This window comes from Natator depressus, chromosome 4, assembly GCF_965152275.1.
Source record: "Natator depressus isolate rNatDep1 chromosome 4, rNatDep2.hap1, whole genome shotgun sequence".
Taxonomy (NCBI): domain Eukaryota; kingdom Metazoa; phylum Chordata; order Testudines; family Cheloniidae; genus Natator; species Natator depressus.
This window is the reverse complement of record NC_134237.1, coordinates 140340885-140358536: the sequence shown is the minus strand read 5'-3', so window position 1 is coordinate 140358536 and position 17652 is coordinate 140340885. Positions and strand designations below refer to the sequence as shown.

General features: G+C 53.9%; 1 protein-coding gene across 1 annotated transcript; it reads right to left on the bottom strand.

Moving 5' to 3' along the window:
• Window positions 1-1438: 1438 nt before the first annotated feature.
• Window positions 1439-17538, bottom strand: WDR54 (WD repeat domain 54). Its single transcript, XM_074952034.1, has 9 exons — window positions 17279-17538; window positions 13858-13920; window positions 12843-12909; window positions 12325-12381; window positions 11747-11874; window positions 8510-8610; window positions 8115-8277; window positions 5548-5622; window positions 1439-4126 (listed from the first exon to the last, which is right to left on the bottom strand). The coding sequence occupies exons 1-9, from the start codon at window positions 17501-17503 to the stop codon at window positions 3995-3997; spliced, it is 1011 nt and encodes a 336-aa protein (XP_074808135.1). The 5' UTR covers window positions 17504-17538; the 3' UTR covers window positions 1439-3994.
• Window positions 17539-17652: the final 114 nt, after the last annotated feature.

The following is a 17652-nucleotide window of genomic DNA, read 5'->3' as shown; positions in this document are numbered from 1 at the left end:
TTCTCTCTGATACCACTCCTCAACAAGGTTCTCCTCCAGATCTGCAGGGATAAGGCGGAGGTAATTCTGCTGGCTCCTGCGTGGTCACACCAACGTTGGTACACTATGACACCCCGATTGTGCTGCCACTCCTCCCCGTTCTGATTACACAGGACCTCGGTCGCCTCCTTCACGCAGACCTCCAGTCTCTCCATCTCATGGCTTGGAAGCTTCATGGTTAAACCCAATGGAGCGCCAATGCACGGAATCAGTGAGGGAGGTGCTGGTTGGTAGCAAAAAACCTTCCACTAAGGCCACTTACCTGGCCAAACTGAAAAGGCCCTCAGGCTGGTGCGCTCACAGTCGCGTATCCCCACTTCGGGCAACTATACCATTCATCCTAAACTATCTACTGCATCTGAAGCAACAAGGCCTGGCCGGATCATCCATCAGGTACACCTCATGGCCATCCCCGTGTTCCACCTGGGAGAGTTGGGGCACTCCATATTCGTCAACCCTATGGTAGGCTGTTTCCTTAAGAGCATGGAACGGCTATACCCTCAGTCTCGCCCACCGGTACCAGCTTGGAACCTCAACCTGGTCGTAGCTAGGCTTATGGGAGCCCCATTCAAGCCACTGGCTACAGGTTCCCTTCTGTATCTCTCTGGTTGCCTTCACATTGGCCATGAGAGTGTTGGAGTTAAAAGCGTTAACCTCCGACCCCCGCCTTCCACAAGGACAAGGTACAGCTATGCCAGCACCCAGCATGCTAGAGACGACGCAGCTCTCAGGTAGAGCAGTGCTCCGATCAGCGATTCCTTAACTCCAGACCCACCCCCATGGGAGAGCTTGGGAGTCACCTGATTGGAAGCGACGTGAACAATCACTTGAAGAAGAAAAGACGGTTACTCGCCTTCTCGTAACTGTTGTTCTTCGAGATGTCTTGTTCACGTCCATTCCAAACCCACCCTCCTTCCCCTCTGTCAGAGTAGCCGGCAAGAAGGAACCAAAGTGGGGTCGGGTCGGTGGGTCATATATCGAGCGCCAAGAAGGCGCCACTCCAGGGGGCTCTATAGCTGACCTGACAGGAGGGGCTGAGGGGAAAAGTTTGACTGTGTTCGTGGGGTGCGCACACCTGACTGGAATGGACGTGAACACCACCTCTTGAAGAACAACAGTTACAAGAAGGTGAGTAACCGTCTTTTCTCATGTGTCACTGAGAGTCTTGGCTAACAGCCAGCAATGGACCTAGCCTCCAGTAACTTACCTAGTTCTTTTTTGAGCCCTGTTATACTTGTGGCCTTCACAGCATCCCCTGGCAAGGAGTTCCACAGGTTCCACTGCAGCGAGAGGAAAGATCCCTCCGCTCCCCAACCTACCCCCAAAGCCCGTCAACCTTCTCCTGCAGGCTCCCCCACCTTCGCCCCAGAGACCCTCCCCCGCCAATAAATGAGCTCAGGCACTCGAGGAGGGAGGGTTCAAGCTGATTTATGGCAGCAGCCGTGCGCCCTGGGCTCCAGAGTGAACCTGTGTCAAGGGCCCTATGCCCCAGCTCCCCCACACGTGCTTTAGGGCCAGGCCCAGCAGAAGGATGATGGAGCCCGGGGCCCAGACAACGCATGGGCCCAGGGGCAGTTTCGGGAGGGGCGAGGGTTTCAAAGCCTAATGCCAGCAGGGCTGGGTTGGAGGAGAGACAGCAAGTTTCACTTCTCCTCCAGCATTCTACATGCACCCACTGGTGAAATGCAGCCACCTCTAGGGTGAGCACTGGCAGCTGTTTAACAGCACGCACACACAAACGCTACACGGCAGGGTCAAAGCATGCTGCGTTTAACACACTACAGGGGCTATGGGGCACTGAACAGGAGTAATCAGAGCTAGGACTTAGCCCAGACAGCAGGGTTAACCCCCTATTTCAGCACTGTATCTAATTAGGTCTATTGGTACTATAGTAAAGGACCCCAAAGGCTAGCGGCAGGCTGAGGCCCCCACCGTGTGTCCAGCTGCAGGGCCGGCGCTGGCCCATGAGCAGCGGAGGAAGGGAAATGTCATGCACTTTTCCCGACAGCAGGAGAATGTCGGCCTCTCGGGCCATCCAGGGGCCTCTGTGCTGCTTGCTGGCTTCCCTGGTTTTCTGAGACAAACTGCCCCGCAGGAGGGGCCCCTGCCCTGATTGACAAGTGTTTCCACACACAGCCTCAAACACTGTCACCTGAGAGCCTTCCTGGCAGGCTGGGGCAGCAGGGGCTGTAGCCTGTGCCCAAAGGGGCATATCACCCTCCCCTTGGAGAGGGGCTACATATAGCCCCTGCCTCCCCTCAGCCAGGCCATGCCAGCTCCAAGCCCCAAAACTGCAGTCTCCTCCCTGCAGCTCTTCAGGGGGCAGTATCCGGGGCTGAGAGCCAGAGCGAAGCCTGGGGCAGGGTGCATGCAGGGACAATCCAGCCCGTGAGGGGCTCCTGGGGGGAGCCTGCCTCCTGCAGCTTCCTTGCCCTGGGGGAGGCTGCAGTGGGAGCTGAGCGCAGCAGCTGTTCCCATGTCAGTCCAGGGCAGTCAACAGATGCGCCCTGCCTGTCCCCAGCTGGGTGGTTACTGAGATAGCACCCCCTCTAGGCAGCTGAGGGCAAAGTTGGGGGGAGGGATAGCTCAGTGGTTTGAGCATTGGCCTGCTAAACCCTGGGTTGTGAGTTCCGTCCTTGAGGGGGCCATTTAGGGATCTGGGGCAACTATGGGGGATCGGTCCTGCTTTGAGCAGGGGGTTGGACTAGATGACCCCCTGAGGTCCCTTCCAACCCTGAGATTCTATGATTCTATGAAAACCACATCTGTTCAGCTAATGGTATTAGCTCTTATCTAGCACTTTCCGGCTGTAGGTCTCACCATGCTTGACACAGGAAGGTAGCGTGGTTGTCCCCATTTTACAAATGGGGAAACTGAGGCACAGAGCACCATCTTGCCCAAGGTCATGCAGCAGAGCCAGGAATAGACCCAGGTCTCCTGAGTCCCAGTCAAGTGCTGTGTGTTCTCGGACACGCTGCCTCTCATGCTGCCAGCCGCATTCAGTGCCGACTGCTCCGAGCTTGGGGCCTGCTCAGAAGCTGCGCAATGCCCCAGTAGCATCAGGAGCTTCGACACAGACATGGAGCTGTGCTGAGGCTGAGGTGAGATTATGGCCCCGGGGATGCTACAGTGACCTGGAGAGCAGAGTGGTGAGACTGCCCCGGGCGCCCCAGGGCACGGACCCAGGTGCCGTGCAGAGGCCCTGGGTCTGTGCCTCAGCGAGAGCTCTCTGCAGCCCAAGTTCAGAGGAGGAAAGGAGCTGGGTGGGCCCCACAGGACCAGGGATTCATTTGCCCCTGCCTCAGAATGAGGGATGACACCTCCTCAGCTACTGTACCCCTACCCCACAAATCAGGGCCTGCCTGGGGGAGGCCCAGCTCTGCACCTTGCCAGGCTCTGGTCTCCATACAGGAGCAGAGGCGATCACAGCCTGCAGGGGCCTTGGGCAAGGGGCGCAGCATGACAGAGCAGCCACAGGCAGGTGACAGCAGCTGCCTGCCCATAGGGAAGAAACATCATGGACATGGAGGCGGGGGGGGCGATGAGCAGCCAGGGGGTGTGAGCAGGTGTCTGGCCAAAGAGACTCTGAAGTTTGAGTTTTGAGTCCGTTTAGTCACTGCAGCGCCACCCCCCATTCTTTGTGCATGTCCCCCCATGTCAATGGGGGATCTCCCCCAGATCAGAGGGGGTTCCCACCCAGCTCTGGACGATTCAGCTCCCCCAACTATGTCTGATCTCCACCCAGGTGGGGGCATCCTCAGCCACATGCTGCTGCCCCAGCCCCTGTAAACAGGAGCCAGGGGTCTCTGCACAGAGGCCCGGTGTCACAGCTGCAGTGCCCCATTAGCGGGGGGGCTGGAACATGCTGCAGCAGTACAGTGCCTGCAGGTACCTCCCTGCCCCCCCCATGGGAACCGCCTGCCCTGCGCTCAAAGCCCCCCTGCGGCGGGGCAGCCTAGACCTGGCCATAGCGGACGATCTCGCTGAGGTCGTAGCCGGTCGCAGCGAAGGAGTTTCCCTCGGGGTCACAGAAGCGGGCGCCGCAGAGCTGGGTGTCAGGCACGCACTCCGAGTGGCAGTGCTCGATCTGCAGGGGGCAGGAGAGAGCACCCTTGGACCACGCAGCCCAGCCGGGCCCCGGGGACTAGACAGGCTTCCCCACAGCAGCCTCGCCTGGACTCCCGCACTCCCCCAGGGGGACGGGCACTAGGCCCCCTCGAGTGCAGGCGCCCCCTGCAGGCTGCAGCAAGAGGACACGGCCGTGTTTCGTCTGAACGTTGGGGGCTGGAATGTCACAGGGATACAAGAACCATGCTTGGGGTCTCTCTCCCCTCCCCAGCATCCAGCCCCTCCCTTGCTGCAACACCAGCCCCAGGCCTGAGGCAGCACCAAGGGAAAGGGAGGCACAGCACGGCCTCCTCAGGCTGCCAGCCAGTCGGCTCAGAGGGATTTCAGTGGGGAGGAGGATGTGGTCAGTGGAAGAGGGGGAGAGCAGGGGCAGACAGAGCAGCTATGGGGAGCTGACAGAGGTGCAGGCTGGGGGCGGGGGTAGCAGGGCGGGCCCTGTGGAGGGAAGAGGAGGAGATCACACTCAGCACCTCAGTGACAGAACTGGAATAGCACAAGGGGTGTGGTCACGCCAGGGCCCGCGGAGTTATGGGGGCCCCACTGAGGGGCTGCCGGGAGAGTAGGACAAGCTGGCCCCATGGGGCAGGAGGGTGGCTGGGATAAGGGGGCCCCTCTGGCACCAGCAACTGGCAAAGAGGTGCAGAGGTGTGGGGAATCGTAGTGTGGGGGAACATGCAGGGGAGTGGGGAGGTTCTAGGTGTGGGTCAGACAGCCCCCCCAGAGTCAGAGGGCAAGGTAAAAGCATTGGCTGTTTTGTGTGCAGCATGGAAGTGCGGGGAATTTGGGAGGGTTGGGGGAGGGGGAGCTAGATCAAAACTGGGTAGAGCTGTTGAGGGTGGGGAATGGGGATTGGAGGGCAGCTTGGGGAGTTTGGATCAGAGCCAGGAGGATAGGGGAGTGGGCAGGGGTTGATGCAGAGCTGGAGGAGACTAGTGGGGACCTCTGAACCACAGCTGGGGGGTGGATCAGAGCAGTGGGGGCAGGAGGGGAGCTAAAAGCCCTGGAGGGGTGCATGGATTGAGGGCACTAGGCAGGGGCAGTGGTGAGCTGGACTGGGGCTGTGAGGAAGGTGGCTTTTGGAATCAGGAAGGGGGCCCAGGCCCCTCACCTATTCTTGCCCCAGGATCCTCTGTGGCCTTTTTGCTCCACTAGACCACCTAGTCCCAGCTCAGCCTCGCAGCTCCTTGTGGCAGTGGTGGAATTTCACAGGGGGGAAACTGAGGCACAACGGAGCAGTGACTGGCTGAAGATTGCACTGAGAGTCCGCGGCAGAGCCAGGACTGGAACGGAGGAGCTCCTGGCTCTTAGCCCCATGCTCAGATCATTAGCCCCCACGGTTCTCTGCAGGGGTGTGTGGACATCACAGCACTGGCTCCTCACCTCAATGTCCCCGGTGTCTGGGCTCCGGCTGAGTTTCCAGATCTGGACATAGGAATCCTCGGCACCCGACAGCAGCTGCAGTGGGAAGCAGAACAGAGGCGGTGAGGGGGGCTGCAGGCTCCCGGGGAGGCTGGGGGGCTCTGAGCTCGGGCCCACTGTGCAGGGAGCAGAGCCTCCCAGCACGGGTGAAGCCTGCTGCATGCAGCAGCTGAGGCAGTTCTATTCCCTCAGCTGTATTTCAAGGAATCCCTGTTGAGGTTACAGGGACAAACCATCCCAATGAGTCGAAAGAATAGTAAACATGGCAAGCGACCAGCTTGGCTTAATGGTGAAATCCTAGCGGATCTTAAACATAAAAAAGAAGCTTACAAGAAGTGGAAGGTTGGACATATGACCAGGGAAGAGTATAAAAATATTGCTTGGGCATGTAGGAAAGATATCAGGAGGGCCAAATCGCACCTGGAGCTGCAGCTAGCAAGAGATGTCAAGAGTAACAAGAAGGGTTTCTTCAGGTATGTTGGCAACAAGAAGAAAGCCAAGGAAAGTGTGGGCCCCTTACTGAATGAGGGAGGCAACCTAGTGACAGAGGATGTGGAAAAAGCTAATGTACTCAATGCTTTTTTTGCCTCTGTTTTCACTAACAAGGTCAGCTCCCAGACTGCTGCGCTGGGCATCACAGAATGGGGAAGAGATGGCCAGCCCTCTGTGGAGATAGAGGTGGTTAGGGACTATTTAGAAAAGCTGGACGTGCACAAGTCCATGGGGCCGGACAAGTTACATCCGAGAGTGCTGAAGGAATTGGCGGCTGTGATTGCAGAGCCCTTGGCCATTATCTTTGAAAACTCGTGGCGAACGGGGGAAGTCCCGGATGACTGGAAAAAGGCTAATGTAGTGCCAATCTTTAAAAAAGGGAAGAAGGAGGATCCTGGGAACTACAGGCCAGTCAGCCTCACCTCAGTCCCTGGAAAAATCATGGAGCAGGTCCTCAAAGAATCAATCCTGAAGCACTTACATGAGAGGAAAGTGATCAGGAACAGTCAGCATGGATTCACCAAGGGAAGGTCATGCCTGACTAATCTAATCGCCTTTTATGATGAGATTACTGGTTCTGTGGATGAAGGGAAAGCAGTGGATGTATTGTTTCTTGACTTTAGCAAAGCTTTTGACACGGTCTCCCACAGTATTCTTGTCAGCAAGTTAAAGAAGTATGGGCTGGATGAATGCACTATAAGGTGGGTAGAAAGCTGGCTAGATTGTCGGGCTCAACGGGTAGTGATCAATGGCTCCATGTCTAGTTGGCAGCCGGTGTCAAGTGGAGTGCCCCAGGGTCGGTCCTGGGGCCGGTTTTGTTCAATATCTTCATAAATGATCTGGAGGATGGTGTGGATTGCACTCTCAGCAAATTTGCAGATGATACTAAACTGGGAGGAGTGGTAGATACGCTGGAGGGGAGGGATAGGATACAGAAGGACCTAGACAAATTGGAGGATTGGGCCAAAAGAAATCTGATGAGGTTCAATAAGGATAAGTGCAGGGTCCTGCACTTAGGATGGAAGAATCCAATGCACCGCTACAGACTAGGGACCGAATGGCTAGGCAGCAGTTCTGCGGAAAAGGACCTAGGGGTGACAGTGGACGAGAAGCTGGATATGAGTCAACAGTGTGCCCTTGTTGCCAAGAAGGCCAATGGCATTTTGGGATGTATAAGTAGGGGCATAGCCAGCAGATCGAGGGATGTGATCGTTCCCCTCTATTCGACACTGGTGAGGCCTCATCTGGAGTACTGTGTCCAGTTTTGGGCCCCACACTACAAGAAGGATGTGGATAAATTGGAGAGAGTCCAGCGAAGGGCAACAAAAATGATTAGGGGTCTAGAGCACATGACTTATGAGGAGAGGCTGAGGGAGCTGGGATTGTTTAGTCTGCAGAAGAGAAGAATGAGGGGGGATTTGATAGCTGCTTTCAACTACCTGAAAGGGGGTTCCAAAGAGGATGGCTCTAGACTGTTCTCAATGGTAGCAGATGACAGAACGAGGAGTAATGGTCTCAAGTTGCAATGGGGGAGGTTTAGATTGGATATTAGGAAAAACTTTTTCACTAAGAGGGTGGTGAAACACTGGAATGCGTTACCTAGGGAGGTGGTAGAATCTCCTTCCTTAGAGGTTTTTAAGGTCAGGCTTGACAAAGCCCTGGCTGGGATGATTTAACTGGGAATTGGTCCTGCTTCGAGCAGGGGGTTGGACTAGATGACCTTCTGGGGTCCCTTCCAACCCTGATATTCTATGATTCTATGATTCCTTGGCCCACTGGCTCTGGGGCTGGGGCCTCTCTCCCTGGGGCAGGACAGCAGGCACCACCTGGGGCAGAGGGCAGCAGAATGCAATGGTATGTGTGTGCCCCCTGCTGGCTAGTGTGGGAGCTGCAGCTCGTCCCAGCCAGAGTGGAGGATTCAGGCAGGCAGAGGAGATGAGCCAGGCTGGGTTCAGAAGGCTGGCTGGCTGGCTGGCAGGCAGGCAGGGGGCGCTGTGCAGCTGGGGGACTGCCTGGGAGGCCTTGGGCAGGTTTACCTTCCCCGTCAGGGGTGCCAGGTCCAGGGCGTAGATCCAGCGAGCATGGGCGCTGACCGTGGCATGAAGGGCCCCGCTCGAGGCCTCGTACAGCCGGATCTGCCCATTCCCATAGCCAGCAGCAATGACCCCGTTCCACAGCTTCACCGAGGAGCAGGTCCACCTGGGCACAAAGAAGACGCGTCAGCCACACTCGCTCCACTTGGTGGGGGGCCGGGGTAGTTCTGGGCTTCCCCCTCCCCCCCCAACACACTGTCCCCACTGCATCAGAGTGACCTCTCTGCAGGTATTCCTCCCCCCTCACCTGGGGCCCACCTCTAGCAGGGCCCAGGGGGAGGACGCTAGGCTCATCTCACTGCCCCAAGGAGCTGTGGGAGCCCCCTGCCCGGCCTTACCCAAAGGCAGAGATTTTGGTGAGCAGGGAGAACTCCTCCTTGGACCTCCAGACACACAGAGCCCCAGAGTCATCCGCAGTCACCAGGTCAGCAGCCCCACCCTGCAACGGGAGGAGAACGTCAGTGCCGTGCCATGGGACCCCTCTCAGCCAATCAGAGCATGGGGAAGTCAGCAATTAGGAAGGATACTACAGAGTAATCAGTCACCAAATAGCTCTTTCCCAGAAGTGCAGTAAAGTTGCTTTACAACCTACTCTTCTCAGCCAATGAGCTCCCAGAAAACGGACACTGACCCGTCCTTCTCCAAATAACTAATGAGCTGGTGCATGTTGCTGTCCTCTAGTGGGTGGACTGAGAACTGTTCAGCTGTGTGTCACCTCCCCTATCCTGCGAACAGCGAATGGAGACTCTCCTCTGGTTCCAGTGGGCAGGGCCTGGGCTTTAGGAGCACGAGGATCTGAGGGGTGCTGTGTTATGCAGCATAGGGACACCCACGTGCCAGGTGACTGTGGATTTGAGCCGTCTCTTGCTCTTTCATCCCAAAGGGTTTTACTGGCTGCCGTCTCTGGAATGAACAATGGCCCCAGTGGGAACATGTGAGGCGAGACAGGGATGCAGGAGCTCTGGTTAAGGGTGATGAGGGAGAGACACTGAGGGAGTGGATAATAAATGGCCTCTCTAATAAATGGCCTTGAGTCCAGGGAGGCTTTCATATCCCCAGCTGGCTGAGAGACCGGTGCTGGCACAGGGCTTAGGCTAAGTAGCTGACTAAAGTGCTGTATCCATCGATGTAATTGTTCCAATGTCTTTATTGTTAAGCTGTCCTCATTGTCTTGAGCTGGTCAGTTGCTATTGTTATTTTCCTCCTGACAACTGTCTAACGATGGACAGTGTCTTCATGTCGTTTAGTGCTGTGAACCTGTTTGTCTTTCCCAGCACTCTTTTCGCTCTCTTTGTTCTTTACGGCACGTTCCTCCTGGAGTCGCTTGTTCTTGTTTCAGTTTAGTTTTGCGTTTCTCTCCTATTTTCTGCGATGTCTCCTCCAATAACCATTTGTTGGGATGATTCTTCCCGAATCCCAGCACTGCAAAAGTTTTGGTGAAAGTTTCCTTTAGCTGTTTCCATTTGCTGTCTACCATTCCCACATCTTCAAACATCTGGTATCTATTTGCTAGCACAATTCTAAACTCTTGTTGTGTTGTCATCTGTTTTAGCTTGGTGATGGCAGCCATTGAATGGTGAGCCGGTGGCCAATCCCCTAGCTAGAGAGGAGGAGAAGATCTGGGCATGGAACGAGGACCTCTCCCCAGAGCAGAAGCAGAGAGGGCAGTCAATTGATTAAAAAGCAAAAAGGCAACAGATCTAGATAACTTTCCAAAGGAGGTTCTTACAGCTGGTGTGAAGAACACAGCAGCCATTTTGATAGGCCTCTTACAAAAGAGATGGGCAAATACCAAATGAATGGGAAAAGGGTCCTATGGTGAAGGTGTTCAAGAAAGGAGACCTCAATCAGTGTAAAAACCAGAGGGGCAGCATTCAATTGTTGTGTATCCCAAGTGAGGTGTTCAAATGTACTATTCTAGACAGAGTAAAGAAAGGGGTAGATTCAAGGTTATGACAAGAACAGGCAGGGTTTGGACAGGAGAAATCATGTATGATCCAATAGTAATTTTACATATCATCACAGAACTGCTGATTGAATGGCAGTCATCACTTCATATGAATGGTGTGGATTTCCAAAAATCCACACCATTTGATGCCATGGATAAAACAGGTTTATGGAAGCTGCTACGCCACTATGGAAAGCCTCAGAAATTTGTGAGCATCATTCAGAGCGTCTATGAAAATATGACCTGCCAGGCAATACATGACAGTGAACTGACTGAACCATTCAAGGTTACTATGGGCATCAGGCAAGGACTTTGTGTCACCTGTGATCTTTTTACTGGTAGTGAATTGGATAATGAGAGACCACAGAACAACCAAGGGGGAGACAATGGACTTTCACACAGAAGTCAGAGGACCTTGATCTTGCAGATAACCTCAACTTGCTATCCTGCACCCATAGAGACATACAAGCTAAAACAAATAATCTCTACGCCTGTGCACAATTAGGAGGGTTGAAAATCAACACCGAGAAAACTCAAACCATGAGAATCGACACACAACAAGAAACACCAACACTACTTTCTGGGACCGACATGGGAGAGAGGTCTGATATTTTATGTATCTTGGCAGCACTGCAAGTAGAAGAGATGGAGCAGACAAAGACATTACAGCCAGAATAGCAAGAGCCAGAGTGGCCTTTGTATCTCTAAGGCCAATCTGGAGAAACAGAAATCTTGCCTCCAAACTAAATTTTGAATATTTAACATCATTGTAAAGTTGGTCTTACTATATGGCACTGAAACCTGGAGACATATTAAGATCTTACTATCTAAACTCCAAGTTCTCAGTTGCCTTAGACAAACCCTCTATATCAGATAGCCAGAAAAAATCACGAACAAAGAACTCTGGAGGAGGACGAAACAAAAACTAACAAAAATGGAGTTGGCTTGGACATTCATGGAGCAAGGACCTGCATAATGTAACAAGAGAGGCACTGAACTGGAACCCCTAGGGCAAAAGGCAACGAGGTAGCCCAAGGATAACAGAAGCAGAATTGAAAACTATTCAAGTGATATGAAAAAAAGCTAACATTGTGGCAGGAGACTGGCAAGGAAGGACAGCTGTGGTGAAGGCCCTATGCTCCACATGGACTAGAGAGGCATAAGAGAACAGAGAGTAGGGTTTGAGCCACCTACTGTACCCATCCTGCAGGGACTATACCCGCCCTGGGAGGGATCAACGAGCTCTGTCTTTGCTGTGGCTGGGTGGGAGTGAGGCGTCTTTACTGACCTCCGGTGCACAGTAAGGACCACCCTGGCCACTGGAAAGCCTCGGCGCAAAAGGTATTGGTCTGGGCTCTCCCAGGAAGGGCTCTGGCATCATTAGTGTCCAGGCAGAGCAGGTGGGGCCTCAGCTCTGAGTCTCCCCCAGTGGGAAGCACATGGGAAAGAGGAAGGGCTGACAGACTGGTTTCCAGTTGGCTGTAGGCATCCCCCAAGGAAGGAGGGGCCCAACTAGCTGCCCTGGCATTTTGCAACCCGGCTGTAAGCCATGTGGCCTGGCCTGGGCAGCCATCCATTCGTGCTGAGCCTGGGATAGGAGCTGTGCGCGGTGCCGGGGGCTCCATACCGGGTTCTCCCCGACCTCCGAGGCGATGTCAGTGATGGAGTCGCGATGCTCCTCCAGGACTTTGCTCAGTGTGATGTTTGTTCCCTTGCTGGGGATGTCAAACACCAGCACCAGTCCCGATGAAGTCCCTGTGAGAAGCAAGGGAGATGTCACTGGCAGTCAGTTCTCAGACCCCGACCCACTCTGCTCTAGGAACCAGCCTCCTGGTCTTCCTGCCTCTGGGAACCAGTCTCCACACTCCCCACCCCAAACCAGGTCCTCAGCCCTCACCTCAATAACTCCTTCAGCTTCAGGAGCCTGAATAGACCCTTCTTCCCATTCCCCACACACTCCACTCCCATCCTCCCGGGCCCAAGTGTCCCTAGTGCAGCACATCCACAGCCCAGCCCCTCACCCAGCTGCTGTATGCAGCCCCTCTGCTTCCCCGCTAATCCCAGACCTCTCCTCCCCTGCCCACCTGGCCTCAGCCCTACCATGCAGAAGATTAGGCGCCCAGTTGCTGCACCTGTAGATACCAGAGATCCTATTCCTTGCCCCTCACTCCCTTCCCCAGCCTCCGGTTTCCCTACCCCACTCACCCACACAGATGAAGCGCCCACTGGCTGCAGCAATCCCTCGAGCAAACACTGCCTGGGCTGGAAGGAAATGAAAGCCCCATTACACCCCTGCAGCAGCTCCTACCCCAAAGCTCGATGGAGACCCCAGGCCACAAGGGGGATACTTTGAAATCAGGGCCACAAGGTATGAGGGATCCAGACACCCTGATTTAAGGCCAGATCACAGAGAAACTACACATCGTCCAGCCAGAAGGGAACACTGGGGTCACCTTGTCTGATCTCCTGCACGACATGGGCAATAGACATCCTGGAATTAATTCCTAAATAAAACATCCTCCCTTCTGCTGGATCCCTGGGCCAGAACCCCCCATGGGCTATTGGCTCCTGGGGTGGAAGAAGCCAAACTGTGCCACACAAAATCCATGACCATGGTTCATCCCGCCCTTCCAGGGTAGTTGTTGGCAGGAGGGAGAGCTCTGCAGAGCCCTCCTCCCGAGGCTCCTGCTGCATCACTGCCCCCAGCTGGGATCTATCTTTACCTGGCGGTGGTTCCAAGGCATCCAGGGCATGCCAGTAAACCATGATGGAGCCATCTGACTCATACATCTGGGGAGTGAAAACACCTGGTCAGCTCGCAGCAGAGTCACTTCCGGGTGGGGTCGATGAGCCTGAAGCCATCAGGAGAAACCCCGAGTGCTGCCCCCACAAAGCTTTCCAGAGAGGGGGGAGGCACCCTGTGACCTGGGGCCCTCAAAGTCCCTGACACAAGGACCTCCAGAAGGCACCTTGTAACAGGTAGCTGCCAAGATGGGCCAGGAGGCCTGGGGCTAGCCAGCCCTGTTCAACCAGCCGCATCTGTGCAGGGGCATGGGAAGAGTTTTTACAGGGGGAGTGCTGAAAGCCAGTGAACAACACTCTAAACCCAGACGTGATGGGAGCTAGGTGTTTGGTTGCTATTATTGCTTCAAGCCAGGGGCCACACCCATAGCTCCAGCACCCCGTGCCTGTGCCATAATTAGATGGCTGGACTACTTGGGCTGACAGCCTGAAACCCCTGAGCCTTATAAGAGGGCAGAGAGAACACAGTTTGATTGAGGATTGACAGGCAAAGGCAAGCTGTGTCCTTGACGAAGGAGTGCAGGGAAGCAGTGCTCTATCTCAGAACGAGGAGATTAGAGAAAACTGAGAAGGGACAGGGAACAGAGCCTGAAGGCTGGGCTGAAGAGGGGCCCAAGTGGATGGAAAAAAATCTTTTGTTTGTTTGGGACTTTTGTTACCCTGGAAGGGGACTGCACTGTGAGAATGACCCAGCTGGAGGCCTGAGCCATGTGAAATGCTGGGAGAGACAGAAAACCCTGGTGAAGGGAAACTGAGGCAGGAAGTGCCTGCAGAGCCAGACTTCCCCAGCAGAGGGTACTATGGGGCAGTCATGCCCTATGACATGCCTCCATTGACCTTCCTGCAGCTCAGAAGACTGGCCTTGTTCAGACAGAGCTCTCCACCACAGGCCCCGCCCACTCCCTTCCCAGAGCCTAGAAAAGGAAGCACTCTTACCTGGATGCCTTTCTGAGAGGTCAGGACCAGGAGAACTCGAGAGGGCAGGACACACCAGGAGGCCTGAAAGGGAAAGGAGTTGTTGCAGTCAACACAGGGTAATTCTATATTATACCTTATCCTAACAGCTAAAGAGGAACTGATCACAGAACTACAAGTTAATGGTAGCTTACGCACAAATGATCATGACTTGATCCCATTTATAATGTACAAACAGAATAAAGTCCAGACCAGTAATAGATATACTTGGTGCTTTAATAAGGCCAATTTCACAAAGCTGAAAATGATTATGGGCCAAATTAGCTGGGAGGAAGAATTTAACCCAAAAAGTGTGAATGATGATTGAGAATCATTTAAGAACACCTTACTAGATGCCCAAAAGCCACACTTGAGGAAGAAGGCTGTGCTGGTTTAAAAAAAACCAACCAGGTTTAGAGGGGAAGCGAAGGCAGCTGTAATATATAACAAAGGGAAGAAGGGAGAAGTTGATAGTAATAAATATAAATCAGAAGTGAAAAATTGTAGAAAATTGATACGGGAACTCAAAGGACACAAGGAAAAAATATATGGCCAGCAAAGTTAAGAACAATAAGGAGTTTTAAAAATATATTAGGAACAAAAAGAATCCTGACAATGGTATTGGTCTATTACAGGGTCTCAAACATGCAGCCCGCAGAGCTTTTTCCTGCGGCCATCAAGCTCCCCTTCCCCTTCGCTCCCGCGTGCCGCATCCCCGCTCCTCTGCCTGCCTCCAGGCGCTTCCCGCCATCAAACACCTGTTGGCGGCGCTTAGCGCTTTCCAGGAGGGAGTGGGGAGGAGCAGGGAGCCGTGACCTCAGGGGAGGAGGCAGAGAAGAGGCGGGGCAGGGGCGGGGATTTGGGGAAGGGGTTGGAATAGGGGCAGGGAGGGGGCGGAGGTGGGGTGGGGACTTTGGGGAAGGGGTTGGAATAGGGGTGGGGAAGGGGCGGGGCCTCATGGAAGGGACGGAGTTGGGGCAGCACTTTTGTATCTTTATATGAAAAGGTGTCCGTGATGCGGCCCTCGGGCCAATGTACTAGTCCTCATGTGGCCCTCGTGGTGATTTGAGTTTGAGATCCCTGATCTACTACTAGATGGAAATGGTAGAATTATCAATATTAATGCAAAAAAGGCAGACGTGTTCAATAAATATTTCTGTTTTGTATTTGAGGGGAAAGAAAAGATGATGCAGTCTCATCATACAGTGATAACACTCCTTTCTGTCAGTATCTCTGGAGGATATTAAACAGAAGCTACTAAAACAAGCCACTTTTAAATCAGCTGGCCCAGAAAATGTGCATCGAGGAGTTTTAAAAGAGCTGGCTGAGGCGCTCACTGGACCATTCATGTTGAATTTTTTTTTTAAAAAAAAAAGAGTCTTGGCACACTGGGAAGTTCCAGAAGAAAGCTATGTGCCAATTTTTAAAAAGGTAAACAGGATGACTCGGGTAATTGTCAGGCTGATAGGCCTATATTGATCCCAGGCAAGATAATGGAGCAACTGATAGAGTACTTAATCAATAATGAACTAAAAGAGAGTAATATAATTAATGGAATTCTATGGAAAAACAGATCCTGTCATACTAACTTGATATTTTTTTTGATGAGATTACAAGTTTGGTTGATAAACGTAATAGTGTTGAAGTAATATACTTAGACTGCTGTAAGGTGTTTGAGTTGGTACCACATGACATTTTGATTAAAAAACTAGAATGACATCAAATGAACATGACACACATGAAATGGATTAAAAACTGGCTAACTGATGGGTCCCAAAATATACCTGTAAATGAAAATAGTCACCAACCGAGTGTGTTTCCAGAGGGGTCCTGCAGGGATTAGTTCTTAGCCCTATGTTACTTAACACGTTTGTTAGGAACACTAATAAAAATCTGCAGATGACACAAAAATTAGGGGAGTAGTAAACAATGAAGAGGACAGGTCATTCATACAGAGCAATCTAGCCCTCTTGGTACACCGGATGCCACAAACAATGTGTGTTTTAATACGGTTCAATGCATACACTTGGGAACAAAGAATGCAGGCTGTACTTACAGGTTGGGAGACTATCCTGGGAAGCAGTGACTCTGAAAAAGATTTGGGGGGGTGGTAGCGAATCAGCTGAACATGAGCTCCCTGTGCAACACTGTGGCCAAAACGTCTAATACAATTCTGGGATACGTAAATGCTAGAGAGGTTATTTTACCACTCTATTTGGCAGTGGCATGACTGCTGCTGGAATACCGTGTCCAGGTCTGGTGCTCACCATTCAAAAAGGATGTTGATAAATTGGGAGGGATTCAGAGATGAGACACAGGAATGATTACAGGATTAGGATGCCATTTAATGATAGTTAAGGAGCTCAATCTATTTAGCTTAAAGAGAAAGTTAAGAGATGACTTGATTAAAGTACCTACATGGGGAACAAATACTTAGTAATGGGGTCTTCAATCTAGGAGAGAAAGGTATGACATGATCCAATGGCTGAAAGTTGAAACTAGACAAATTCATATTGGAAATAAGGCGTATTTTTTTTAACAGTGAGAGTAATTAACCATGGGAACAATTTCCCAAGGTGTGAAGTGGATTCTCCATCACTGGTGATTTTTTAAATCAAGACTGCTGTTTTTCTAAAAGCTCTGCTCCAGGAATTATTGTGGGGCAGATCTCTGGCCCGTGTCATACAGGAAGTCAGACTAGCTGACCACACTGGTCTCCTCTGGCCTTACAATCTAGGAAAGCAGGTCAGCGAGGGCCAGGCAGAGAGGGGAGAGGAGCAAGAAGCCTGCACTGCTCTCCAGGAGACAGGGTCAAGAGTTAAAGCTGGCACATAGGCTCCTAGAAGCTAGAGACAATCTGTGAAGACCCCTCTCCCCAAGCTTAGGGCTCCTCCAGTACCAAGTGGGGGGAGGAGGTTGGTCTAGGCAGTGTTTGGGGGCAATGTGGTTGACGTGCAATGCTGGCTGGATTGGAGACGTTTCGGGGTGGCCCTGGCTTGACCCTAAACTGCCCCCGGAGTCCGACCAAGGCGGTTGTGGCCTCCCGGGGAGGAAGGAGAGAGCTGTTCTCCCCAAGGAAGGGCAGGGGAAGTGAGGCCGAGTCATGAGCCCACCGTGAGTTAGGGCAGACTCGGGGAGAACCCAGGAGCCCTTTCTTACGCTGCCGCGAGCCCTAACCAGCCAGCTGCTCTGGGTCTGTGCCCGCCGGCCTCCCTAGCCCGGCCCGCTCCAGGGCCTGGTCCCCGGCCCCTACTGCTCCCCTCGGGCCGGGCCGGGCTTAGGGGCGTGTCCGAGCTGGCGGGAGCTGCCCTTGGCTACGGGTCCGAACTCAGGCCCCGTGGGCAGGGGCGCCCTGCGAGCGCCAGCCCTGCCCCGGGGAGCGGGGGCTCCCGGGCGCCCCTACCTGGGTGACGATGGAGGCGCTGACGGCCAGGCCGCCCTCCTTGGCCTGCAGCTGGCGGTGGGAGACGCTGAGCCCGTCGGCCGCGGCGCTGGCCAGGCTGACGGTGCTGCCGTGCACGGCGGCGAAGTAGGTGAGCGGCTTGTCGCGCAGCGGCAGCACGCTCAGGTTGTTGTACAGCGCCGAGCTGCTGCTCTTCAGCGGGACGCTCCGCTCCTTGCGGTACATCCTGCGGGAGCGGGCGGGGGCCGGGCCACGCGCACTCGGCGGGGGCGGGGGGGTCACGCGCACTCGGGGGGGCGGGGCAGAGCCCGAGCCAGGGGGCCGAAGGGGGCCGCGATCCCTCCCGCTCACCCCGTGTCCCCCGCTGCCATGGA

What these genes read in the sequence shown, in the direction of transcription:
- WDR54 (XM_074952034.1), bottom strand. Translation starts at nt 17,503, where the DNA reads ATGTACCGCAAGGAGCGGAGCGTCCCGCTGAAGAGCAGCAGCTCGGCG. An exon ending in GCGCCTCCATCGTCACCCAG is followed by an intron (nt 13,921 to 17,278) that starts GTAGGGGCGCCC and finishes TTTCCCTTTCAG; the next exon opens with GCCTCCTGGTGTGTCCTGCC. An exon ending in CCTCTCAGAAAGGCATCCAG is followed by an intron (nt 12,910 to 13,857) that starts GTAAGAGTGCTT and finishes TTCACTCCCCAG; the next exon opens with ATGTATGAGTCAGATGGCTC.